The sequence below is a fragment of the Cervus elaphus genome, chromosome X (genome assembly GCF_910594005.1).
Source record: "Cervus elaphus chromosome X, mCerEla1.1, whole genome shotgun sequence".
Classification (NCBI taxonomy): domain Eukaryota; kingdom Metazoa; phylum Chordata; class Mammalia; order Artiodactyla; family Cervidae; genus Cervus; species Cervus elaphus.
The window spans coordinates 124,348,801-124,376,787 of NC_057848.1; the positions used below are offsets into that span (position 1 = coordinate 124,348,801).

At 45.1% G+C, this 27,987-nt stretch overlaps 1 protein-coding gene across 4 annotated transcripts; it reads left to right on the forward strand.

Moving 5' to 3' along the window:
- Positions 1-599: 599 nt before the first annotated feature.
- On the forward strand, positions 600-27,987 carry GNL3L (G protein nucleolar 3 like). Of its 4 annotated transcripts, none has more exons than XM_043894980.1 (17): positions 706-779; positions 3,116-3,183; positions 8,003-8,138; positions 10,294-10,334; positions 11,260-11,367; positions 12,507-12,623; positions 13,334-13,417; positions 13,577-13,712; positions 14,624-14,727; positions 16,476-16,620; positions 19,015-19,102; positions 19,598-19,772; positions 19,854-19,996; positions 20,638-20,774; positions 22,904-23,031; positions 25,879-26,098; positions 27,682-27,987. In XM_043894980.1, exons 3-17 carry the CDS (start codon positions 8,024-8,026, stop codon positions 27,762-27,764), a joined length of 1,824 nt encoding a protein of 607 aa, XP_043750915.1. In that variant the 5' UTR covers positions 706-779; positions 3,116-3,183; positions 8,003-8,023; the 3' UTR covers positions 27,765-27,987. The 4 variants fall into 4 exon arrangements, with proteins under 4 accessions (XP_043750914.1, XP_043750915.1, XP_043750917.1 ...); XM_043894981.1 differs by lacking the exon at positions 706-779 and adding an exon at positions 844-889; XM_043894979.1 differs by lacking the exon at positions 8,003-8,138 and having other exon boundaries at positions 600-779.

The following is a 27,987-nucleotide window of genomic DNA, read 5'->3' on the forward strand; positions in this document are numbered from 1 at the left end:
ATTCTCCGGCCAGGTCAGGAGTTCCCCGAGATGGCTTCTTAAGAAACCCTCACTTGCCCCCACTCCAAAGATAAATCCATTCCCTCCAGCAGATGCCGCTCTGGAACCTGAGGGAAGGAGGGAGGCGGAAAAGAAAGCAAATGGGTGGGAGAGACTTCCAGTTGTCCGGTTCCTGGGCCTTGCCGTGGATCTTTGCTAATGCAGAAGGAGCTCCTAGTGGCTCCCTCAGGGTTTGTCTGGGGCTCTGCACGCCAGGATGGTTTTTGGTAGTAGCCAGTCATTTCAGGTGGGTATACGCTGCAAAACATGTGACCCAGGCAGCCATTTTCTCACACCCTGCCCGTCGCCATCTTGCACTGTAGACAAAGACACCGACCCCCACCCTTGTCTGATGCGGCCCTGGAGAAAGCTTGGTCACTAAGATTCGAGAACACACATATATAGGCCCGGGCAGAGGCCCGCAGACAAGAACTTGCCTTACAAGTAGGTTATATGGCCACATCAGCCGATGAAGAACTGCCCCCTCCCTCTTCCCCGCCTCCCCCTCAGCGATAACCTTACCTTACTGCGCAGCCGGAAGGCGGGGCCAGTGGGGCCGCGAGGAAGGGACGGGCGGGCGCGAACCGTCAATCCGAAGCTCCGCCTCTGGGGACGCTCCAAGTACTGAACCGGCTCCGCGAGACCGGGATCCGGAAGTCGAAGACTAGCGGGGCGAGCGCAGCCCCTGGGCCAAGAGTGTTGTGCTGTCTTCTCTTCTCAGAGCTCCGCCGGAAGTGGAGGTAAGAAACTACTCTCTTTTTTCGTGATGAGAGCTCACCTAGCCGGCCGCGCGGAAAGGATCAACTGTTTGCGGTGAAACCAGAGGCTCCCTCAGCCCCGGAACAGAGAGGTAAAGAGTCAGGTTCCTTTCAGGGTAGAAGGGCCTGGATGAGAGACAGGGATTGCTCGGCACGTGGACACACGCCCAAACTCATTCTTGGGTGTAGAGGGGCACGGACCACCTCATCTAGATAGGCGTGGACCCTTCTGTGTGTGTGTTAGTCGCTCAGTCGTGTCCGACTCTTTGCGATCCCATAGACTGTAGCCCGCCAGGTTCCTCTGTCCATGGAATTTTCCAGGCAAGAATAGTGGAGTGGGTTGCTATTCCCTTTCCCAGTAGACCCCTGGACACCCTTTATGGAGAGAGTTACAGACCCCACTTGTGTGGAGAAGCGTGGAGTGCCCTCCTCCTTTAGGGTAGTGAGGCTCCATTCCGCACTTTTCCCGTGTAGACGGGCGTGGACACCCCAAAGGTGTGGCGACATCGACACTCCCCCATAAAGAGATATATCTTCCCTTCTCACGAGGCTGAACCGCGCAGATTTCTACTGGCAGGTCTGCTTCGGTGCACCTTTTCCCTTATGACAGAAGCTTTGATGTATTTACCCCCACCCCTGCTCGACCACTAGAACAGAAGAGCTAATAAACAGTTGAGTGAACCTCTTTCCCTTAGCGTCAAGACCTAGAGACCTTCCTACCTTGCCCCTGTGTAACTAATTGACTGATGCCCTGCGACCATTCCTGCAGAAGTGCGAGACCACCCCTCCCTAAGTGTTTTGAGGCACAGGTCTCAGCCCACAGAGAACCACACAGATGTACCCCTTCTAGGCTAGAGTGAGTCCCCATTGAGGAAAGTCAGGCCTGATCACCTTCTCCCCAGGCGCTGGCTTACTGAATTTGTTAAGGCTTGACCCACCAAAAATGCCCTGCAGCAAACAGCAGCAGGCCTTAACCAATGAAGAGAGAGAACTGCCTCTTCTGGGTCCCCCGGGGAAGAGGGACTCAGATTTATTCTTCTTTTTAGGTAGACGCAGATCATTCCTTCTTCCCTGCCCTTCCAAGGATTTAGAATCACCAACTGTAGGAAAGGAGAGACCCCAAAGGAGCAGAGAGGTGCCTTGCAATATTGAGAGGCAGTGACATCACTGATCACCCCACAGTGCAGTGCATCTGGGCTCCCCCTTATCCAAGGTAGAGGAGCTCAGACCTTTTTCTCTCCATCCAGGGGAAAAAAACTCATAGGAAACCGACCCGCCCCCCAGTGTAAGGGCCATTCCATTGAATTTATAGCTGCATCCCCCCTCCCCATATAGAGAACCAGAGGTCCTTTTCCTTCAGTATTACTACACTGCTGACTTCAACAGGTATGCAAGATAAGCAGATGATGCCCCTCCCACCTCCCTGGAAAGGTCTAGAATAGCCCACTGCAGGCAAGGTGCAGGCCCTGTTCATGGAAAGCTGAATAATTCCCCCCTTTGTTAGCATGGCACTAATGAACTAATGTCATCTTGTAGTGGAAGTAGGCATATCAGTCCCATCCCATGGCCCTTCCTAGGGTAAAGAGACCCTCCCCCTGCCACACACACAGATGTACAGACCTGTGCTCCTCTTCCATGCAGCAGAGATGCACACAGCCACTGTGCCAATTTTTCCAGTTCCTCTGTATCCTGGAGTAGAGTGACAAAAGGTATCCTGCTCTCCCTGCAGTCAAGGAATCTGCCAAGGAACAGACCCTAGCCATATATACAGGCACAGATTTTTTCCCCCTCTCCCCCAAGATTTTGCACTGACCTCAGTCCACATAGACATACAGAAAAGCTCTATTCAGAGGTCCCTTATCTCCTAGGATATGTCTCCCCCCTCACCTCTCTCCCAGGATAGATGAGACATAGAACTCCCTATTTGGGGAAAAGAGATGCAGTAAATACTGTGTGTAGAGACAGATTGTCCTTGCATACCCCTCTCCCCTTAGAGTAGAGAAGTTTAGTGCTAGTCCCTTACCTAAGGTATATAACACTACAGGGTGGAGGATTGAGGACCCAGGATCCCATCTGATGCATTGAGGCACTGACTCCACCCAGGAAGAGAGGTTTACACCTACCTTCCCTATATTATTATTAATAATTATATTCAGCCATACCAGACACCAGCTCCAGTATAACCCCTTCACTCAAATTCCTCTAATTGTTAGGGCTTCCTTATCATGTACTTTTGCCTTCAGGGGGCTTAGTAGGGAGCTTGTGGCACTGTGGTTCCCCTCTCTGTCTTCAAATTGGTTCTTCTCCCATTCCAACAGGAAACAAAAGCCTGCAGATTTGAATCTACCTGCTTTCAAGTTAGTCATCATGATGAAACTTAGACACAGTGAGTTTCTTTTACTGCTCCTTCCCAGTCCTAAGCTTTAATAAATACAGTATTTTAAGGCAGCTTTAAAAATTGCCTGGTATAAGCCAGATCATTCAGTCTGTCTTTTATGTATGGTATTATTGTTGTTTTCCCTCATGTTATCCCCCATACATATTTTACAGATAAGGAAACCAAGGCTCAGCAAGGTTAAGTGACTTGATCAAGAGACTGTAGGTGAATAGGGGTAAATACCATATTATACTGCCTGTAACCCTAACACAGCTTAGCATTTTTCTTTATTATAAGTTGTACCTATAAGTCGGTATCATGGATTGTGCCAGTGGTTAAGAGTATGGACTCTGGAGCAGACGGAGTTTGAATCTCAGTTCTTCCACTTACATGTGTATGGCCTTGGGCAAGTTACTTAACTTCATTCTCCTTATCTACAAAATGGGTGGGAGTGGGGTGGGGGAAGAGGAGAATAATAATAGTTCCTACTTAATAAAGAAATAAAAAGAAATAGTATTTGCCAAATAGTGTTGTGAGGATTTTAGTTCAGTTCATTCGCTCATTCATGTCCGACTCTTTGTGACCCCATGGACTGCAGCACGCCAGGCCTCCCTGTCCATCACCAACTCCCAGAGTTTACTCAAACGCATGTCCATTGAGTTGGTGATGCCATCCAGCCGTCTCATCATCTGTCGTCCCCTTCTCCTCCCACCTTGAATCTTTCCCAGCATCAGGGCCTTTTCAGATGAGTCAGCTCTTCGCATCAGGTGGCAAAGGATTGGAGTTTCAGCTTCAGCATCAGTCCTTCCAATGAATATTCAGGACTGATTTCCTTTAGGATGGACTGGTTGGATCTCCTTGCAGTCCAAGGGACTCTCAAGAGTCTTCTCCAATACCACAGTTCAAAAGATTCAATTCTTCAGCGCTCAGCTTTCTTTATAGTCCAACTCTCACATCTATACATGACTATTGGACAAACCAGAGCTTTGACTAGACGGACCTTTGTTGGCAAAGTAATGTCTCTGCTTTTTAATATGCTATCTAGGTTGGTCATAACTTTTCTTCCAAGGAGCAAGCATCTTTTAATTTCATGGCTTAGTCACCATTTGCAGTGATTTTGGAGCCCCAAAAAATAAAGTCTGTCACTGTTTCCTCGGTTTCCCCATCTATTTGCCATGAAGTGATAGGACCAAGATGCTATGATCTTAGTTTTCTGGATGTTGAGTTTGAAGCGATAGGACCAGATGCCATGATCTTAGTTTTCTGAATGTTGAGTTTTAAGCCAGCTTTTTCAATCTCTTTCACTTTCATCAAGAGGCTCTTTAGTTCTTCACTTTCTGCCATAAGGGTGGTGTCATCTGTATATATGAGGTTATTGATATTTCTCTTGGCAATCTTGATTCCAGCTTGTGATTCATCGAGCCCAGCGTTTCTCATCATGTACTCTGCATATAAGTTAAATAAGCAGGGTGACAATATACAGCCTTGACGTACTCCTTTCTGGATTTGGAACCAGTTTGTTGTTCCCTGTCCAGTTCTAACTGTTGCTTCCTGACCTGCATACAGGTTTCTCAAGAGGCAGGTCAGGTGGTCTGGTATTCCCATCTCTTCAAGAATTTTACAGAGTTTGTTGTGGTCCACACAGTCAAAGACTTTGGCATAGTCAACAAAGCAGAAGTAGTTGTTTTTCTGGAACTCTCTTGCTTTTTTGATCATCCAGTGGATGTTGGCAATTTGACCTCTGGTTCCTCTGCCTTTTCTAAATCCAGCTTGAACATCTGGAAGTTCTTGGTTCACATACTGTTGAAGCCTGGCTTGGAGAATTTTGAGCATTACTTTACTAATGTGTGAAATGAGTGCAGTTGTGCAGTAATTTGAGCATTCTTTGGCATTGCCTTTCTTTGAGATTGGAGAATGAAAACTGACCTTTTCCAGTCCTGTGGCCACTGCTGAGTTTTCCAGATTTGCTGGCATATTGAGTGCAGCACTTGCACAGCATCATCTTTTAGGATTGAAATAGCTCAACTGCAGTTCCATCACCTCCACTAGCTTTGTTCATAGTGATGCTTGCTAAGGCCCACTTGACTTTGCATTCCAGGATGTCTGGCTCTCGGTGAGTGATCACACCATTATCTGAGTTGTTATCTGATTATCTGAGTTGTTATCTGGGTCGTGAAGATCTTTGTTGTGAGGATTTAATGCATTAAAATAGAAGAACACTTAGAAGGGTTCCTGGCACATAATAAGCACTCTATTAAGTATTGGCTTAAAAGATTCAGCCTTCATTTCTCTTTGGAATTTAACCCTTCAGAGGATGCATACAGTGTTCTGCCACTAAATTGTTGTCTGACATCTTTTGAGCTATGGATTTTTCTTACTGTGAAATAGACAGTGTGGATAAATGGCTGTTGTTTCTGCCTTCAGGACTCCTTTTCCTTCTCATCCTTTAATGGGATAACTCTTGCCTGTTTTTCAGATTTCACCTTTTACATAACTTCCTCTGGAAATTGCTCCTCTTAACCTCCTCCCTTGGTTTACACTTGCCTGTGCACCCATAGGGACCAGGGCTATTAACTCTGTAGATTGTGTCTGTCTCTTCTGCTGCTGCTGAGTCACTTCAGTCATGTCCAACCCTTTGCAATCCAATGGACTATAGCCCACCAGGCTCCTCTGTCCATGGGATTCTCCAGGCAAGAATACTGGAGTGGGTTTCCATGCCCTCCTCCAGGGGATCTTCCGGACTCAGGGATCGAATCCTTGTCTCCTGCGGCTCCTATGTTGCAGGCGGATTCTTTACCACTGAGCCACTGGGGAAGCCCCTGTCTCTTCAACTTCTCACTGACTCCTGGTTTATCTTTTTGTCCCAAGGGTGCAACATGACCAGGCATAGCTATTGGGCACTTACTGTGTGTCGGGCACTAGAATGTCTCAGTAATGCTAACTCAATTCCCTCTCCTTCCACCATGATGTTTATAGTCTAGAAGAAGACAAATATGATACATGGACTCTTTCTCATAAGAGATAAGGCAAGGGTGGTAGGACAGACTTTGTGCTTCCCTGCCTTTATCCTGCCATCGCCCAAGGAGAAAATAGCATGTGGATAGCACACTGGATAGACTGGATGAAAATTGTGCAACCCAGTGGCCTTGTATTCTGTGTGAATGGTGGCCCTGCCTATGTAGGGCTTGGTTAAAAAAAATTCACTTTATATAATGATAAAAATTTCATCAAGAGTCAGGCTTTGGTTATGTCAGTACCAAAAGCAAATAATCATTTCTTCAAGCAACACAAGAAAAGTGAACAAAATTAGTTTATACTCTAAGAACATTAAATACAAGATAATAGAATTTCTATTTTATTTTTTTAAATTAATTTTTATTGGTAACAATTATTGATAGTGATGAAAAAGACAATAATTAGCTGGTTAAGTAGAGTATATGCATACAAAGGAACCCTGGCAAGTGAAAGAAGTGAAGTAGTATGGAAAAACAGATGGAAAGATCTCCAGGATTTGTTAAGTGAAAAAAGCAAGTTACTGACAGGAGTACATAGTGTATTACCTTCCTTGGGAGAAAATGGGAAAATAAGAATATATGTTTATATTTGCACAAAGAAACTGAATGATGCGTGACAAACTAATAAAGTGGTTTCTTGTGGTGAGAGGACTGCAGGGACTAGGGACAAGTGTGGGAGGGAGACCTCTGAGAATACATGTTTTTATTTATTTTTAATAATTTTTATTGGAGTATAGTTGATTTACAATGTGTTAGTTTCAGATGTATAGCAAAGTGAATCAGTTATACATATATCCACTCTTTTTTAGATTCTTTTCTGATATAGGACATGACAGAGTATTGAGTATAGTTCTTTGTGCTATACTGTTATTACTATTGTTGAGTAGCTCAGTCATGTCCAACTCTTGCGACCCCATAGACTGTAGCCCACCAGGCTCCTCTGTCCACGGGATTTCCCAGGCAAAAATACTGGAGTGAGTTGCCATTTCTTTCTCCAGGGGATCTTCCTGACTCAGGGATCAAACCTGCATCTCCTGCATTGCATGTGGATTCTTTACCATCTGAGTCAGTAGGGAAGCCCTGTGCTATACTGTTTGTCCTTATTAGTTTTCTAGTTTATATCTGAAAGTGAAAGTGTTAGTCACTTAGTTGTGTCCAACTCTTTGTGACCCCATGGACCGTAGCCCGCCAGGATCCTCTGTCCATGGAATTCTCCAGGGTTGAATACTGGAAGCCATTCCCTTCTCCAGAGGATCTTCCTTACCCAGGGATCAAACCTGGGTCTCCTGCATTGCAGGCAGATTCTTTACTGTCTGAGCCACCAGAGAAACCCCATTTTTTATAGCAGTGTGTATATGTCAGTCCCAATCTCCCAGTTTATCCCTCCACTTTCCTGCACTGGTGACCGTAAGTTTGTTTTCTGTATCTGACACGGTTTTCTTTTGGAACTGTATGACTGTATTACCTGTTAAAGACATTTAAAACATTTACAGCCATCAGTGATTGGTTGCACAGCTATGTAATCCATCATAATGGCAGACTGTGTAAGGTGCACAGGGAGGGAAATGGGGTGGCCACTGAATGAAGAAGCAAGTGGCATCAGTGTTTTGGAAGTCTCTGGGAGGTTGAACAAATGTGCTTGAAGATAGTTGAGAGGGATGTCTTAAGACTACTTTTCCTTTAAACGATAAAACACTCTCCTTTTTAATAGCCATTCAAAAATGTACAGCAGTTGAAATTGTATTTGAACACTCTTTCTAGGCTTCTCAGTAATCTTCCTAGATTTAATCATTATCATTACCATTTGGGTCCAGGGTATCTCTCTAGCCCAGGATATGGAGAGCTGCACCACGAAGCATCTCCCCTACCTTCTGCTGCTGAATATCATTGAGAGTTGGTATATGGCAATATTGGTGCTCAGATTTAAGAAAATTCTTCAAGGTCATATAGGTAGGTACTTATTGAACCAGAACAGGAACCTAGCTCTGGCTGGCTAAAAAATGGTAGCTGTTTTCTCTCTGAAGCTATTAAAGAACGATAACAGGGGCTCCTGGGTGTTGCAGTGTTGTGAGTGGTGAATGCACCCCTGCCTTCTTCTCTGTTTCTCCCCCACCTCCTTCTCTCTGAAGCAGATGTTTTTTCCTCTCTCTAAGTGATATATTTTCTTTCATCGTGGCCCTCATTTTCCAGGGAAGTTAGGTCGATGGAAATTGTTGAGTAAAATGGCCAGACTTGGTTAATTCTAAGCCTCACATTCTTTTCATTGCAATGTGAATATTGTGGAAGAAAAGACTTGGGATCTGATTTTTTTGTTACAGGGAAATTCAGTTCATTTACTTTCATTGTAATAACTAATATGTTTGGTTTGATTTCTACCATCTTATTTTATATTTTTTGTTTGTTTCTTCTTATCCCCTTATTACTTCTAAAAAGTTTAACAAGTTAAAAAAATCCTCCATCAGTACTTAAAATTATGTTGGTAATTGCATTCATATTTAAATCAAGTGTAACTAAATTTCTGTATCACTTTATCAACGTTAAAAAATAACTATTTTTATCCTACTCTTCCAAAGTTGTGAGACCTTTAGCATGGTTTTATGCTTATTTTTTGCTGATATACTTCCTCAAGTCATTTTACCAGAAGGAGAAGGCAGGTGGTAATCTTTCCACATCTGAAAATTTCCTTTACCTTCACACAAGAGTGATCTTATTGGTCAGTTGTAGAAATTTAACTTGGAATACTGTCCCTTGTCTCATTACTTTGTAATTATTATTCTTCTGTCTTAGGTGTTCAGAATTGTGGCTTTGAGAAGGCTGTCTGTTTCTCTCTCCTTTGCTGGGAATGTCTTCTATTTGGAAGTTTATAAGATTTTCTCTTTGTCTTTGGGGCTCAGAAATTTCATCAGTATATGTCCAGGGCATATATGTGTCTTTTGTTTGTTAATCTTGATGCTCCATGCACCTTTCTGGCCTGAAGCCTAAATCCTGTTTTCAACTTGGACAATATTTATCTAGTATTTTTAAAAAATAATTGCTTCTCCATTTGTATCTTTTCTCTTTCTGGAACTCTTCTTAATTTAGATACTAGCTGTCTTGAGTCCATTCTCCATTTTCTATTTTATACTTTTCTTTGTATTTTTGCTCTGTTTCAAAGAAGCTCTTCCCTTGATCTTCTGGCTTATTAATTTGGTTGTTAGTGATATTCATTCTGTTTTTCACTACATTGATTGAATTTTTACTCAATATCAAGTTTTGGGAATCTTTTTCTTATACAGTTCCTTTGAAGTATCTTCTTGAATCTCCTTAAGAATAAGTAGTATTTAAATCCTCTGTTTCCTACAGTAACTCTGCTTTGATATGAACCACCTGATGTGATTGGGAAGCCTGTCCTCTGTCTGATAATCTCAAGCTGCTCCTATATTTGTTTGCATATCCTGACCTTCTAGAACCTCTTCTTGTAGGAATTCCTTTAGCCCCTTTGCAAATGGTGAGAATTCTTTCTGAGAGGCCAGTTGTGAAGGAGGTGACAGAAGGGACTTCTAATTGAAGTGGGGAGAGGCCTTTTACTTTCCTAGGCTTGGTTAAGGTGTGATTGTAGAAGGTGAGCTCTCTTCTCCTTAAATCAAAGGGAGGCTACAGTTTGGCTGAGTAGTGTAATTCCCTTGGGAGGCAATGGCATGAACAGGGTCGGCAGGAAAGGACAGTTCTCTCCCCATGGGCTGAGGGCATCTACTCTGGTTTAGCTGGGTGGGACTCCTCAGATCACCTTCTCATGCTGCCAGTCCCCCACTTCAGCCTGGTGCCAAAATTGTTGAGCTGCCTCAGCTAGAAGTTGTAAGAGAGGAGTTATAAGTGCATGTTCCTGTTGCTCTCTTCACAGGATTCCCTTAAGAATTATTTCAGTTTGCACTGGGTATAATGTTTCAGGTATTCACTGAAATATCCAGTACCTCTTCTGACACTGCAGCTGCCAGCTCTATGTCTGTCTTGTGTGCCTAGAGAGACATGGTGTCTGAGGCTTCCTTAGATTCCTAGTATTGCCTGACCTCCATTAAGGTTCAAAGCATGTTGGGTAGGTGGATGATGGCTTTTTTTTTTTTTTTAGAAAATAAAAAGCCAGGTAAAGGTTCCAAAGGCTGCAAGAAGGTAAGTTGGTACCGCTCTCAGGTAAGGTATACCCATTGTTGGGGACAAGGTTGGGAACAGGTTGCCCACTTCAGAAGAGGCCCACAAAACCAAGTAGATATTGGTTGACTCCAAATAGAGCACCACATTGTAATCAGCAGATTTGGCTTTCCCAAAAGCCATTTGGGTGGCTTCAGCATAGAAGTAGCAACATTTATTAAGTTCCCACCACAAGCCATATACTGCTTTGTGCTTAGTTTACCTTGATATGGATTGTCATTATCTCATTTTTTTTTTTAGATGAGGAAACTGACCCTCAATGAGAAAGTTCCTAGGTTCAAGTAGCTCAGCTGGGACTTGAGTCTTAATTCCCAAGTCTCTATTCTTCATGGAGAGGCAGGACTCAAACAGTCTTTGGCCCAGCTCCTCAATCTCCTGGTCCTGCTGGGAAAGTTGTGGACAAATAAAACTTGCATCAGAGCAGCAGTTCTTAAATTTTAGCATGGTTAAAGTTCTCAAACTTTAGCCCTCCAGAATCACCTGGAGGGTTGGTTAAAACACAGATTGCTTGAGTTTCTGATTTAGTGGGTCTGTCTCAGCATCTGATAAGTGCCCAGATGATGCTACTACTGTTCCAAGGGCTATACTTGTAGAGCTATTTAGTATTCCCTTGGCCTTTACTTGGGAAACCTTTCTACTTACTGCCCACCCGCCCCGCCCTGACCTTTCCTGGTATTCTTTACTTAGTCCCTGCCTAGCTATGGGAAGAAGGGTCTCTCTGGTCATATGGGGACCTCTGGGGACAGAGCCCTTTTTGTTTGCTTCTCTCCTCTTTCCTCCCACAAATCTACTTATGAGCAGCTTTAACGCCACCCCCCACCCCGGGAAGGGTGATTTCTATGGGTTCATTAAATCTTCATTTTTTTCTCTCTTCTTTGGTATCCAGCCTGCAAAGCAGAATGGAAAGAAAGCAGCCACCAAAGTGGCCTCCTCTCCCCAGTTTGTTCACTCCAATGATCATGCCAGTCGGGAGGCTGAGTTAAAGAAGAAGAGGGTAAGTCCTTTGCCTTGGGGGAGAGAGAGGGCCTGACTTGACTGCCAGGTCCATGGAAATGTTGACAGGCAAAGGCCAGAATTGTTAGGGTTGTTGAGGCTGTTTGTGGAAAGGAAAGAAAGGGCAGTTGCTTTGATACTTGATTTAGTGTCTCCATTTGCTCACCTCCCAGTTCATGGCTGTCTGGTTTTTGTTCTCACTGCTCCACTGGAATGATCCTGCCAGTCTCACCAGCATGTTCTCTGACATCAGACTCATGGATCGCTTTCTTCCCTCATCTTATTCAATTCTCAGCATTTGAGACAATGCTTTTTAAAAAAAATTATTTATTTGTAATTGAAGGATAATTGCTTTACAGTATTGTGTTGGTTTCTGCCACACATCAGCATGAATTAGCCATAGGTATACATATGTCCCCTCTCTCTTGAACTTCCCTCCCACCTCCCTCCCCATCCCACCCCTCTAGAGCCCTGGTTTGAGTTCCTGAGTCATACAGCAAGTTCCCATTGGTTATCTATTTTACATATGTAGGCTTTTTTTTTTTGAAGCACTGTCACTTTGGTTTTCCTGTCATCTCTCTCTCCTGGATGTCCTTCTTCCTTTTCTCCAGTTTCTTTTGGTGTTCTTTAAATGACAGAATATCCCAGTCAGTTCAGTTCAGTTCAGTCACTCAGTCATGTCTGACTCTTTGCGACCCCATGGACTGCAGTATGATAGGCTTCCCTGTCCATCACCAACTCCTGGAACTTGCTCAAACTCATGTCCATCGAGTCGGTGATGCCGTCCAACCATCTCATCCTCTGTCATCCCAGGGTCTTGTTTTTTTCCCCCTCTCTGATCCTAAGTGGTTCCCACTGCCTAGGACACGATCTCTCTCAGCTTTATATACTTTTCCTTGTATTAGTGTCTGCCATGCTTTCCCCTCCTTCATCTCTTTGTCTTTCTTTCCCTCAAACCCCTTATCTCTTTATCTCTTGCTGTCATGTCTTCTCCCTCCCTGTATCCCTGCTCCTCCCACTTGTGCCAAGTCACAGTGTTTTCTCCCTCTGTCACCTACTCCCTATTACTCTTGATCTTCCATCCCTCCCTTAGATTGCAGACCTCATCAGCTTCAGCCCTTTTGTATGGTCACTTGTTAGGTTGAGGAGATGAGGGGGAAGCAGCAGGCTGCCCGGGAGCAAGAGAGACACCGACGTAGGACCATTGAAAGCTACTGCCAGGATGTCCTGCGACGCCAAGAGGAGTTTGAGCGCAAGGTGAGAGAGCAATCTTTGCCCCTCGGTAGAACTGGTGTGAGCTTGCTCAAAAGCATCTTTTGCCATTGCTCTGTGAAAAGGAAAGAGGAAGGGTGTGAGATTTTTGGAGGGGGAGTAGGGAACCAGTTCAGAGAGGATGGGAAACGGTAGGGACATGGAGGGAGGGTGAGAGGGAGGTGAAGAGCTGTATCTGTGATTGGAGAGCCCTGATTAGGTCCTTTCTCCCAAGCTGAAACACAAAGACTGGGGATTGGGAGTCGGGAGGACTGGGGGACAGGAGGAGAGAAAGATTGAGAGTGTAAAGTGAAAGTTAAGAGAGGAGTCCACTTCTTTCTAGGACTTCTTACTGCATTTCTGGCATATAATCTCATCTCACAGAATATACGATTTCCAGTTCAAAGTTTCTTGTCTAGTATAAAGTACACATTTTGCTTCCTCCATCCCATGTTCCCCATAGATTGTTTTTCTCACTTACACCTCCCTCTTAAATTCCTCCCTTATATACTCAGGTGCATACCCAGTCCTCTAGCTGGTACTCAAACACAGACTTACAAATAGGCACACACATGGACCATGTGGGTCTGTCCTTCTTCTTCTTGATTTTGTTGCTTGTGGTGGGCTGGAATTCACATGACTCTCCCAGTCTCCCATGGTTGCCAAAGATGGCTCTCACTCTCCTCCCCTGGACCATCCTCTTTTTTTTCCTTTAGGAGGACGTTTTGCAAGAATTAAATATGTTTCCTCAACTGGATGATGAGGCTACAAGGAAGGCTTATTACAAGGAGTTCCGTAAGGTATGGGGGCCCATTTCTTAAGGCCCTTTAGGGAGGGCACCAATCCAGTCGTGTCTCCTCTCTGTTTCTGTTTTTCCTAAGATGAAGGCCTCTTTTATGGGCCTTTTGATTCCTGCCCAGTTCTTTCCTTGCTTTCTTACCCTCTTCCCTGCCCTGCAGGTGGTGGAATACTCTGATGTGATTCTGGAAGTCCTGGATTCCAGGGACCCCTTGGGCTGCCGCTGCTTCCAAATGGAGGAGACTGTCCTACAGGCAGAAGGGAACAAGAAGCTGGTCCTGGTCTTGAACAAGATTGGTAGGTGTTGGACAGGATTGGGTAAGGCAGGGCAGGGGCCAAGCCTTCTTAAAAGACTAGCTTGGACCTAACCTTGAGACACAACAACTCAATGGTATTCAAAATAGTGCAAGGTAGGAATTCTTGTTTGAGTTTTTAAAGCTAGGGATTTGAGAGGTAAAGTCACTTGTTGAAACATACACACACACACCACATAATATAACAGAAGTTGAGAATGGAGTTAAAGTCTGTCTGCCTTTCACTTCCCTGTTTTTGCCATTTTGAGCTTTATTTGTGCCTGGCCAGTGCTAGACAGTTCCTCTTCTCCCTCATGCTGGATCCCAGATGGTGGGGCAGAAGAGCACATGGATGTGCTCAGGAGTCACTCTGGTCTGGGTTTCATCCCAGTTTTGATGTCTATTTTCTCTGGAATCTTTGACAAGTCATGTCACCTGAGAGCTTCCATTTTTCTAGGTGTGAAATGGGCTGTGATTGTCCCAATCTCATAGGATCATTGTGAGAATTAATGATAAAGTGCTTGGTACATACATGGTCAGTACTTCATAAGTGGTAGCCATTCTTTTCAAGGTTATTTTTGACATTTGGCCCAACCTAGAATAATCCAGGGAGGGAATGGAAAATAGTCTTTGGGAGGCCTCTGGTACTGGACCCCAGGTCTGGGAGGAAGGCGTCTAGAAATATAGCTGGTTACCCATTGTCCTTGAAGAAACAGGTCTACTTAGAGAGGGCCAACTTGTCCCCAAGACTAGATTGTCCTTTCTGACCAACCTGGGGACTGGACAGGGACTGGCAGGCTAGGGAGATATCTGTTGGCAGAAAGTGGGCCAAGCCTGGGTTGTGGGTGGCTGCATCTTTGGACTGAGCCATGAGGTGATGTTCTTACCAGTCCTATCCATTCCTATTTTTCCTAGACCTGGTCCCCAAGGAGGTTGTGGAGAAGTGGCTGGAATACCTTCGGAATGAGCTGCCAACTGTGGCTTTCAAGGCCAGTACCCAGCATCAGGTCAAAAACCTGGTAAGCTGGGGCCAGAAACATCTAGCTTCTTACACAGTAGCCTGGGGCTATACTCTTTTCTAATTATATTATTAACATAGAAATATGTCTTCAATGTCAGACTAAATTAAAGTGTACAGAAACATTTGTTGCTTCTAGGGAGAGACAGTGGGTCCTGAGGGACATTTTTTTCAGTTTTGTAAGAAGTGTAAAACTTAATTATTAAAAAAAAAAGTAGAAAAAGTAAAAGCAATTACAGTTGACCCTTGAACTAAACAGGGGTTAGGGACATCCACTTTCTGCACAGTGGAAAATCAATGTATAACTTATAGTTGGACCTCAGTATCTATGGTTCTGCATTTACAGATTCACCCAACTGCAAATCATGTAGTACCATAGTATGTATTAGTGAAAAAAATTTGCATGTAAGTGGACCTGCACCATTCAAACCTATGTTGTTCAAGGGTCAACTGTATAGATGAAACTTGAATATCCTTTCACTGTTACCCCTAATTCCAGTCTCCTTTATCCATACACCAGATTAACCACCGTTGTTAGTTTGGTGTGTATCCTTCCAGATGTTTTTCTGTGCTTTATATTATATGTGGATTTGTATATAGAGAAAATAGTGCTTGGGTGTATCATATATGTAATCCTGAGGTGTACTTTTTTTCCCTTGAAGATCTTTCTATAGAGTTCTACCTTTTTTACACTAAATAAATATAGTTTTCAATTTTTTTAATCATTATAAGCAGTACTATAATACATACCCTTACACATCTTTTTGGCTAGTCAGCAAGTGTTTGTGTAGGTTGGGTACTGAGAGGTAGAGTGGCTGGGTCATAGGTACTTTGCATTTTAGATTTTCCTAGATACTGACAAATTGCTCCCCAGCCCCACCTCCCTTCTCTACCCCCCACCCAAGTGGCTATACCAATTTATCTTCCCACTACTGGGACAGATGAATGTGTGAGAGGGCCTAATTCCCTATACCCTTGCCAATATTTGATATCATTAAACATTTAAATCTCTGTTCATCTGGGAGAAACATGGTAGTTCCTTTATAATTTTTTACCTTTTAGATATCAAAAATTTGATAAGCATCCTTTTATAACAGCTTTTTCTTTGATCTGTATTCCACTTTAAGGATATAGCTCCTTAACCTATTTCTTATTAATGGATATTTAAGTCAATTTCTATTTTGCAGTGCTATGGTAGGTAAGTAAGGACAGAGGAAGAGATGAAAGGGCATTCAGGGCAGAGGAGGTGGCATCAGGAATAAAGAGATGGAGGCTGAAATGGTCTTGTCCTGTGTGAAGAATCAAGGGAAGGTAGGCTCTACGTGGGCCGGACAGTATCTCTTCTTTCCCTGGACAGGGAGGCAAATGTCCTCATCATGTAGACAGGGTTCACTGAAGCCCAGAGCATGGAATCAGAATTTGCTGGCCACATACCTGTGAGAGGCAGAGTTGGAAATCAAACCTGGCCTGCTTAGAGGCGAGGAGGCTGTCCTGCTCCTGCTGAGGGAGGCAAGAGATGTGTGTTTAGGCAGAGACTGAGACAGAAGACTGGAGGTGGAAAAACTGGAAAAAATAGGCCTTGTGGAAGCAGGGAAATGGCAGATGTTTGTTCAGGGCCTGTGTAAGAAGCCCTTTGCTTCATGCTGGTGATGTTGGTGATAACAGGGAAGCAGTCCTGAAATTTGGAAATCTGCGCTCAGACCACAGCTCTCATCTCATGCCTCTTCTGTAATACCCCTCATTTTCCAGAATCGCTGCAGTGTGCCAGTGGATCAAGCCTCTGAGTCACTGCTGAAAAGCAAAGCCTGCTTTGGAGCTGAAAACCTCATGAGGGTTCTGGGGAACTATTGCCGCCTTGGTGAAGTGCGCACCCATATCCGTGTGGGCGTTGTGGGTAAGGCCTTGGGGGAGGTTATGGGGCCCAGACTTCTTCCTTGTGCAGGGGCTTCATTGGGGGAAAGGATTCTGGGAACTTCATGTTACTTTTGGCTAGGGAGGAGAGGAGCTGTTCAGGAAGGGTCCTTTTTTTTTTTTAAGGTATTTATTTTGGCAGCACTGGGTTTTTGTTGCTGCATGGGCTATCTCTCATTGCGGCAAGTGCTCACTAGTTGCAGTGCTTGGGTTTCTCATTATGGTGGGCTCTCTTATTGTGGAGCATGGGCTCTAGGGTGTGCAGGCTTCAGTAGTTGCAGCTTGCATGGGCTGAGTTGCCCTGAGGCGTGTGGAATCTTCCTGGATTGGCAGGCAGATTCTTACCCACTGTGCCACCAAGGAAGTCCCAGGAAGGCTCTTTTGATTTGTAATTTGGATTGGTGGACATGGGGAGGCATACTCAGAATCACCACTGTAGTTGGAGTATTAGAACCATGGACTAAATGTGTGGGGCTAGGCTTAGAGTTGACCCATGTCATCCTACCACTCTGGGGAAGGGAATGGTTGCCTCATCCAGTATTCTTGCCTGGGAAATCCCATGGACAGAGGAACCTGGTGGGCTATATTCCACGGGGTTGCAAAGAGTCGAGACATGACTGAGCACATATGCATGCATCCCACCAGAGCTGTGGGAGAGAGGGGTGAACATCTCCCTTTCATAGATAAGAACACTAGGGCTCAGAGAAAGGAAAGGAACTTGGAGGGTTCACCCCTGTCTGAGACAAGACAAGAGCTGAGGCTCAAACCTGGAACCCAGGGCGTTGAAGGAAAGCTGTTGGGAAAGGAACTGGGAAGTTGAGAGAGGCAGAGATAGACCAGCAGGGAAAAGGAATGAAGCCAAGAGAAAAAAACATTGGAGAAAAAGCTGGAAACAGAAAAAGGTAAAATACCTGAATAGATACAGAAAAATATCTGGAAAACCAAATGGTGGGATTGGTGGGGAGTGGAAAAGGAAGACAGAGTTGAATGACAGAGGCATGCAGACAGAGGGAGATATGATCACAAAAATGTGTGTAGAGATCTGCAGAGAGAGACATGAGAGGGCTAGAGATCCTCTCATGTGAGTAGGGAGGGAGACATGTATACCCAAGGAAAGAACAAGTGAGTCAAACTCAGGGATAAAGAGATTCAGAGGGAGATGCACGTAGAAAGAAGCAGGAACAAAGTTGCAGACACTGAATAATGTACACCCACACCTATACACACATATGGATCCACAGACACATGTATAGATCCATACATATGAAGACACATACAGATCCAGAGGCAAAATACATGCAGACCAAGTCCTTCCCACACACTTAGCCAACTCCCCTCCAAGCAAACAGAGCCATAGAGAGACACGTGTGCCCAGATGCATTCGACCCTCAGACACAATCATGTCAGAGACGCAGATACACATCTATGATGAGACAGATATATATGTATATATAGAGAAATAGAGTCAGAGAGAGAACTAGGGAGACACAGAGAAAAAGAAGCACAGTGATTCATGTAGAGAGACAAGCCCACTGAGAGAAGGACCATATACAGAAAGAGCTGAGAGGAGTTGGCATAGAGGGAATTAACAAAGAGGCAGAATTGTTGGGGTGGGGAGAATTTGAGAGAAAGGACAATGGCCATAATGAGAGAAAGTGAGACAAACCGGCAGAGAAAAGAGTTGCTTAGATACACAGAGAGAAAGACAGAAATTGGAAAAGCAATGGTATTTAGAATGAGAACAGCTAAGAGAAGATACACAGAGACTTCTCCACACAAGGGATATACACACAGGCACATCTATTGGAATAAATAGTACACATGTAAGTTCTAGCACACATTGAAAGAGAATGGTGGGAATGAGAGACCCAGTGAGTAAGAAATAGACAAGGACATCCATAGACCGAGAGGCGCTTACAGGTGCCCAAACAGAAAAACACACCACAGACAGAAAGCTCCTCAAAGACTGACATCTCAAAGGAGCCCCACCTCCCACTCCCTATCCCCTGCCAGGTGAATTATACACCAGGATGGATGGTTCTGTTTCATGACATTTCCTAGTGCCCACCATCCGTTGGATTGTGTCACAGAGGCCTTGCATCCAGCACCTTTCCCAAGCTGGTTGTAAGTAGGAGGTGAGTGTCACATCTAGTGAGAGGAACACATCTAGCCAGGGTGCTCACGTGTAGAGGAAAGGGATAGAAAGGCCATGGAGGGGCTTAGTCAGGGCCTTGGACAGAAAGGCAGGAGGCCAAGCTCTGTTTTTGGCTTCCCATGGCCTGGTCACACTGCCCCTGCCTGGTCCTCCCACGCACAGGCTGTCCCAAATATTTCTGAGGACCCTTCCTGCCCTGAGCTATCTGCTGTTTCTTTGTAGGCCTTCCCAATGTTGGGAAGAGCAGCCTGATCAATAGTCTGAAGCGCAGCCGTGCATGTAGTGTGGGAGCTGTTCCTGGGGTCACCAAGTAAGTACCTGCTTGCTCCCCTACTTCACAGGTCCTTTACCCTACCATTTCCCAACTCCCATGCCTTTAACCCCTGTCCCTTATCCTGGACCACCTTCTGATTCTGCCGTAGGCCTGGGAGTTTCATTAATAGCCCTCATTTACCTGGCACACCCTGGGTTTGGGCCAAGCACCCAGCTGGGTGTTCCCCCCCCCACCACAGCTCCTTCAAGCCTCCTGACAGTCATGCAAGATTGGGCTCTGAGTAAGCAGTTCTGCTTCCTCGATGAAGTGACAGGCTCAGAGAGTCACAGAGGCTTGCCTGTGGTCCTGCAGCTCAGTCCCTGGTGGTGGAAGTGAATCAGACTAGAATCAGACCCCGCATCTCTTCACCTTCATCTGTGTGCCATTTGTCACACTCCTTCTCTCCACTGGGTGCTTGGTCTAGAGGATGCCAGACACATCTGGACTCATCACTGTCCTACGTCCTCTCTTATCTCCCCTCTCCTGACCCAGGTTCATGCAGGAGGTCTACCTGGACAAGTTCATCAGGCTGCTGGATGCCCCGGGCATCGTCCCAGGACCCAACTCAGAGGTGGGCACTATCCTGCGCAATTGCATTCACATGCAGAAGCTGGCGGACCCTGTGACCCCGGTGGAGACCATCCTGCAACGCTGCAACCTGGAGGAGGTATGCAGGGCTCTCACTTATGCCCTGCCTTGCTCCAAGGGCCCTTCTTTCTTACTCATGATTTCTTCCTCTCTTTACCAGATTTCCAGCTATTATGGTGTCTCTGGGTTTCAGACCACTGAGCACTTTCTGACTGCAGTGGCCCACCGCTTGGGGAAGAAGAAGAAGGGGGGTGTGTGCAGTCAGGAGCAGGCAGCCAAAGCTGTCCTGGCTGACTGGGTGAGGTGAGTAGGGGTAAGGGTGAGGCCTTCTGGGAGTCAGGTTCCACAAGGGGGCCCATCTGTTTTCACTGCAGCAGAGGGGCAGCCTGACTTCCTGGGTAGGGAAGGCCAAGGCATCAGGTCACATCCTTCTCAGCAACTCATGCCTAGTGATTATCCAGCAATTCAACCTCTTGTTCAGAAGTTACTGTCTGGGCTTTCTAGTTGACTCTCACTGTTTCTGACTTGAAAACTCATTCTTTCTTTGACTGGTCATTTGCTTTTTAACATACAGTTAAAATTTTTATTTATTCATTTATTTATGTTTGGCTGTGCTGGGTCTTTGTTGCTGTGTGTGGGCTTTCTCTAGTTGTGGTGAGTGGGGGCTACTCTCTAGTTGCAGTGTGTGGGCTTCTTATTTCAGTATTTTATTGTGGAACACAGGCTCTAGAGTATATAGGCTTCAGTAGTTGCAGCGTATGAGGCTCAGCTGGTGTGGCGATGGGCTTAGTTGCCCTGTGGCATGTGGAATCTTCCTGGACCAGGGATCAAACCCATGTCCCCTGAATTAGCAGGTGGATTCTTAACCACTGGACCACCAGCAAAGTCCTCATTTGTCATTTGTTGTCTTAATAACGTCAATTTCTTCCCACCTCCCAATGCAGCGGGAAGATCAGCTTCTATACACTCCCACCCTCCACCCACACTCTGCCTACCCATCTCAGTGCTGAAATCGTTAAGGAGATGACTGAGGTCTTTGACATTGAGGATACTGAGCAAGCCAATGAAGACACCATGGAATGTAAGTAGGGTTGAGTGGGTTGGCCTGCCCAGCAACTGGTCCTGCCCTAGTGGAGCCACAAACACCTGACAGCAGGTCCCATGTTTGACCTCCCCATGCTCTGGCCCTAGTCTGGCTTGGGGAGAACTATTTTAAACATCTTTAAGTTTAATGTCTTTTCCCACAAAGTGAGGAACTGTAATTTGGGTCACAGGAAGATAGGGTGGTGGTGGAGTGGAGTGGGGGGTTGGCTGGTTGTGGGCTCTTAGTAGATATGAAAAAAATCAACAAAGTACCTGGAACATGGTAAGGTGTTTAGGAAGGGTGAGTTTCCTTTCCCCATCTCTTGAGGCCTGGAGTGGACTGAGATACTTCTCTCAAAAACCCTTTCTCTCCACAGACATAGAGAACAGACTGGTGGACATAATGGAGGGAAGGAGAGGGTGGGACGGATAGAGAGAGTAGCATTGAAACATATATATTACCATATGTAAAATAGATAGCCAGTGGGAATTTGCTGTATGACACAGGCAGCTGAATCTTGTGCTCTGTGACAATCTAGAGGGATGGGATGGGATGGGAAGTGGGAGGGAAGTTAAAGAGGGAAGGGCATATATATATATACACCTATGACTGATTCACATTGATGTATGGCAGAAACCATCACAACATTGTAAAGCAATTATCCTCCAATTAAAAAAGGAAACAAAAAAGAAAACCCTTCTCATTGCCCCAGGTTTTGTCACAGCCATTGCATGTCCATTCCTGCATTTTTACTCTTGTCCCCATTGGTGGGTGAGGCATCTGAGACACAGAAAGGTGATACTTGCTAAATGGTACATGGTCAGTGACAGGTAGATGTGGCATTCAAACTAGCTCTCTTGCCCTGTTGTTGAAGACTCTTCCAGCTCAGTGTATCTGAGTGGTTAGAAGAATGAACTGCCTGGATTAAAATCTGAGTTTTGTTAGCTGTGTAGTGCTACACAAGTTTCTTAACCTCTCCATGACCAATGAAATCATCTGTACAATGGGATGATAGCACATACCTGATAAGATAGTTGTGAAGACTTATTTAATATGTAAAACCTAGTGCCTGGCATATAGCACATGCTTGGTAAATATTAGCTGTTATTAAGATGGTTATTTGTTGGAGTACAAAGGTATGACTTTCAGAAACTCCTGTGGGAAGTTAATTCTCTTCAGCTATTCTACCATCTGCAGCTCCTTCCTCTTCTACCCCACCCAAGAAAGGTACCCGGTACTCTCTGGGCCTGTCTGTGGACATTCTTGGGTAGTGGAGAAAGTCTTGGCTGGCCTGGCTTCCAGTTACTCTGTTTCTCTTGAGGGCCAGTAGTTTTCCTTCTCTGGGCCTTTTAGTGTGCTTGGATTACAAATGAGGACAAGAGGCTTGCCTGCTTCAGAATATATTCCCCATGTGGCTTTGGGCAAGTCAGCCCTCTTTCTGAACTTTACTTTTCTGTCAGGTGGACATTTGGGAGGAATTAGAGCTTACATTTTTAGGGCTGTATGTGAGGGCAAGTGGGGCTCTGGCAGTGAGAATGCACTTTAGCAAATGATTGAGGTCCCAGAAATTGAGAAGAGGGAGTGGTTAATAATCAGAGTTTCCTAGTTGCCCTAGTGTTGAATCTTGAAGAGTGATTAGCAATTAGAGGCCCAGGGAAGGAGATGGGGCAAAGTTTAGAAGAGGTGCAAGGGTAGTATGGGCCCAGGGCAATGTACACATTTGTGGTCTGCAGTAGAGGCCAGCTCCAGACAAGGCACCAGTGAAATAGGGAGAGAGGCCTGGTCTTGGGGAGGGAATCCTAGTAGCTGCCATTTATAGAGCAGTGTCTCAGGCTAGTGCATTTCAGGCACCCATTGCTGTGATTCACAGCAGCCCTGTGTTACAGGGCTTGTGGCATTCTGCTTTTCAGATGAGGAAGCTAAGACTCTAAGACTCGCAGGCAAGTACCCTAGTGGAAAACCCACACCTTTAATCCTTTGTTATGTGGCCTCCCAGCAGGAATAAAAGAGCCTTCCTTCTTGACTCCCCTGGGCAGTATCCACATATCCTTTCCACTGAGGCCTGACCAGGGGACTGGTAGCAGAAAGGAGCCAGGGCCCTGACAGTGGTATTGATTGTGTTAAAGGCTTGGCCACTGGAGAATCGGATGAGCTGTTGGGTGACATGGACCCGCTCGAAATGGAGATCAAGTGGCTCCATTCTCCGATGGTGAAAATAGCAGATGCCATGGAAAATAAAACCACCGTGTATAAGGTACCTGTCTATTTCTTCACGGCAACCCTCTCGTCTACCCAAGGGCTCTGGGAAATGGTCAGTCCCTTCCACCTGGCTCCCACGAAGTCCACCTATAATAGTGGGGAGGTACAGGTCATTCATTCACTCCCTGTGGGCACTCTGGCTGTAGTCAGGGTACATCCTTTGCTAACCAATGGCAGATCCAAGGAGGAGGCATGCTCTCAGGCAGCTTTCCAAGCCCAGCTTTAGCCCTAGAGAACAGGATCCCCATCTATCCACCCAGCTGTTCAAGTTACAAACCTGGACATCCCTTACTTGTCCTTCCCTCTAACTGGTATCTTGGATCCTATACACAGTCACCAAGTCTGTCTTCTCCCTCCTAAATCTTAATAGATGCTCTTGGTGTCTTTGTGGCCTACCATTCCTGTAACCCTAGCCTAAGCTTCCAGTTGTCTTTGACCTGGATATATGTCCCATATGGCAGGTCCCAAAGGTCACCTGCCCTTTCATGGCTCCCCAGCACCTACAGGATCAAGTTGATATGCTGTGCTGTGATCTCGGAGGCTTTTTCAGCCTTTTCATCTGCCAGTCCCCCCCGTCTCTGCCCTTCGAGAGGTCACAGTGTAGTGGTTTAAGCCGTAGATATCCACACTGATGGGAGACACACAGGGATTCAGGGCAGACGGTGGGAAAGCATAAATCTAAGGGCCCTAACCTATACTACTTGTGAGCCAGGGAAGTCTTCCTGGGGGCTCTGATACTTTTGCCACATCTTGAAATTTGAGGAATTCTCTGGGTAAGAGGGGCAGCAGCCCTTGGGCAGGGGCTCAGCCTGTGCATGTGCCAAGACCTGAAAGGGTGAGAGCATGGTATTTTGCAGAAATCACTAGTGGTCTGAGGTGGCTGGAGTCAGGGTAGAGGTAGGGAAGGGTGAATCTGGTGTCAGATCCCTGAAGGCCTTGAGTTTGACTTTAAACCATGAGTAATAGGTAAACACTGAAAGTTGGCAATTTTGTACAGGAGGAGGAAAGGCAAAGGGTTTAAATTTTTTCCTATTTTGTTTATTTAAAATATTTTGACTAGGTACATGGTATAAAACTGAAAAGGTAGGAAATTCCCTGGCAGTCCAATGGTTAGGACTCTATGCTTTCACTGCCAAGGTTTGGATTCAATCCCTGGGGAACTAAGATCCCACAAGCTGTGCAGGGTGCCCTCCACCCAAAAAAAAGGTAGAGAGTATACAATAAAAGTAAATCTCTCCTGCTTCTCTCTTCCAGCCACCCTGCCCTCCTTGGAGGCAATCACTATTAGACTTGAGTGTCCTTTCAGAGCTATTGCATCTTCAACACACAAACACATAAAAGCAGATAGCAGATCTATTTTAATCCAAATAGTCATATGCTGTTTGTATTTTTCTGCACATTCCTTATTTCACTTACAAATTCATAGTGTAGATTGTTCCATATGATTACTTAACTTCATTTTTGGTGGCTACATAATATCTGGAAGGGTTTCTTAAGCAGGGAAGTGATTTGGTCAAGTTTATATATTAGAACTATCACTCCAGTGACTGCAGTAAGAATCAAGTTTTAAAAAAAGGAGCCAGAGTAGAGGTAGGGAGTCTATGAAGGAAACTCTTGCCTGTGCTCTGTAAGAGATAAGACCTGCCTTAGGGCAGTGGTAGGAATTATGCCCATTCCCATTTTCACATAGTTTCAAAACTCCCCCTAGTGCTTATAGGAAAATCAGTTTAAAGTTGTGAGTTTAAGGCCATCCCCCAAGCACCCAGAACATACCATTTTTCCTCATAGACCAGCAGTAGTTCCCTGCTCTGTATTACAAGTTCCAGGCTCAGGTTCAGGGCCATGAGAAGGGCCACTCTATTGTCCAACTCTGGGAGATACCATTAAGTGTGCTGTGTTGTGAATGGTGCCCGCCCCCTGCAACCCCAGAGTTGTAGGGTTTGTAGCATTGCTTTTCCTCCGCTGTAGTGTAGTAGGTAGTCATACATATAGAATTCTGATTGCTTGGGTTCTGATTTATTCCACTGCTTACTAGCTGTGTTACCTTGTTTGTCAAAGACATTGTTGCCAGTATTAAATGAGTTAATATGTACGTGTGTGTGAGTACAGGTATACATATTCATATGTATGTATATGACACACATACATGTATGTGCTTAGAAAGGTACCTGGCACATAGTGAGCTTTCTGTCAATATTATGTTTTACTGACCCTGTGTACCTTCTACTCCAGCCCAGTAGATACCCTTTTGGGTGCCCAGGTATGCTCTGTGCTTTCCAGTGTTCAGTCAGGAATGACCCTTCCATCCACAGTATGTTGACCACCACCATGCCCTCAGCCTCTGTCACTTAGGCTGCATATCTTTGGTGGACACTTACCATATTCTAACTTGTGATGTGGTTGGGTTTTTTCCTCTTTAGCCTGGTTGCTTCCCAAAGATGGGTGTACATGCGAATCATTTCTCCAGCATTTCCCCGTACAGAACTGGGCACAAGATAGATGTTGGAACATATTTGTTAAATTGAGTAGGACCTTAAAAGGTCATTTGAACAAAGAATCATTGTAATACCAATTGTCATTGACAAGTAGTTCTACTTTTTCATTTTATTCTTGTAAAAGCCAGGCAAGCTACCCACTGCCCACCCTTATTTGACAGATGAGCAAATTGTGGCTGAAAGAATAACTAAGCACCTGCCAATCTGTGGTAGAGCCAGACTTGAAGATTAGTTCTTTGTAACTCCAGACTCCTGTTCTTAATGCAAGCCTGTCCCTACCTCCTTTGCAGAAGTCTTTGGGGTTATTTTGGGGGCCCAGACCTCACTGTTGTCCTCACTTTCCCCAGATTGGAGATCTTACTGGGTATTGCACCAATCCAAACCGTCATCAGATGGGATGGGCTAAGCGCAATGTGGACCTTCAGCCTAGGAACAATAGCATGGTGGATGTTTGCTCAGTGGACCGCCGCCCAGTGCTACAGAGGATCATGGAGACAGACCCCCTGCAGCAGGGCCAGGCTCTGGCATCTGCCCTGAAGAATAAGAAGAAGATCCAGAAGCGTGCAGGTGGGAGGACCTGACCACCCTCCTGTGCTCCAAAAAAGAACCACCTGAGGCCTTAATTAAGGGCTCCTAAATGAGCATCTCCATGTGTCTAACCCTCTGTCAGGATTAAGGGGCAGGGATGGGTTAGGAGGATCACCTGCTAGCAGAGTGGTCCTCAAACTTCAGTAGCTTATTTTAGAAGTGACTTGGAGGTTTATTAAAACACAGGATTCTGGGACCTACCCCCAGAGTTTCTAGTTGAGTAGGTTGGCTGTTGGTGAGGGCTGAGAATTTGTGTTTCTAACTGGTTCCTAGTCAGTGCTGATGTTGCTTCTCTGGGGGCCACACTTGGAGAACCACTGGCCTAGTCTTATGTATCAAATACCCCATTTATTTATCATTGCTTTCTATGTGTTAAGAAACTTTCAGGCTACATACATATGTTTACTTTATCTATAGATAAAACACTCAAAATCCAAAGGGTACAAAAGGATATACATTAAAGTCTCCTCCAGTCCCCTAGTTCCAGGCCTCCCCCCAGAGGCAACCAGTTAATTTCTTGTATCTCATTTCCTGGGGTAGGTTTACAGGCAAATATCTATATATTTCTTGTTCTGTTTTTTAGACAAATGTTAGTCTCTTGAACATTCAATTTGCCACATCATTTTTCCACTCAACATATATTACAGATATCTCCCCATCAATTCACAAAAGAAGTCCCTTTATTTTAATGGTGGTCCATTGTGTGGCTGGTCCACTTAGGTCTTCATGCTATACTAATTTTCACCAACTCATTGCAAGTCTTATTCTCATTCGGTAAGTGAGGAAACTGGGTCCCAGAAACTCCAGGTATTTGGGCCAAAATGTGAACCTAGGATTGATTGATCCCATAAGCCCTGTTCTTTGAACTAGACTATGTTCATAACCATTTGCTCTTGGCCTGATTCTACACTGAGTCCTGGGAATACAGAGGTTAATTGCTCTTTAACTGCTGGTCTTATTGGAGTGAGGAGGAGATAAGAAAACAGACATTGGGAACACAAAGTGATCACCATGAAGACAGAAAACAAAATGAGGGAACCTAACCCAGCCTGAAGGTTGTGGTGGGATAGAGGAGATCAGAGAAGGCTTCCTGAAGGAGGTTATGTCTGAGGAAAATCCTGAGGAATAATAGGGTGTGGCTGAAGGCTGGAGGTGAGCATTCAGGTTCAAAGCCCCTACTGCCATCCTGTTGGTTTGCTGTAAGAGCTTTGGGGGTCTTAACAAAGCACTGCTGATGGCAGAGTGCTGAGTTCAACACAGTAAAAGAAAAGAGCTGTTTTGATACTAGGAAGAGATAAAAATACTTGAAGCTCAGTAGTGTGACTCTGAGATATAAGCTATTTTGGGGTGATCATTTCACAGGTAGACAAATGGGTCTTTCTGTGAGATTCAGTAGTGGGCTGCCAGTAGCCCACCAGTTGTTTTGTTCAGTGTTGATGGTGGGCGGTTAGGGAGCCTGTTTGGGAGTTTGGTGCAGACAAAGATAAATGTAGCCTAGCTCCTGCAAGCCTTCTGTTGGCAAGCCAACCACCAAATGACTTCCTCTTTTTCTCCATCTGCAGATAAACTTGCCAGCAAGCTGTCTGATTCCATGATGTCCGCTCTTGACCTCTCTGGCAATGCTGATGACAGTGCTGGTGACTGATCCACTGATCTCACCTCCCTCTCCAACTCCAGTTCCAATGGAAATAACAGATGAAATGGTTTGCTTCTCCCTGAAGCACCTGCATATTAAAAGAACCCCTCACCCACTTCCCTCCTTTCTCCAGGAAAAAAAAAAGGTCCCAAGTATCTGAAGCTGACAAACCTAATACCTTTATTTAACCCCTACTCTGTTTACAAGAGAAATAAAAAAAATAATCAGAAGA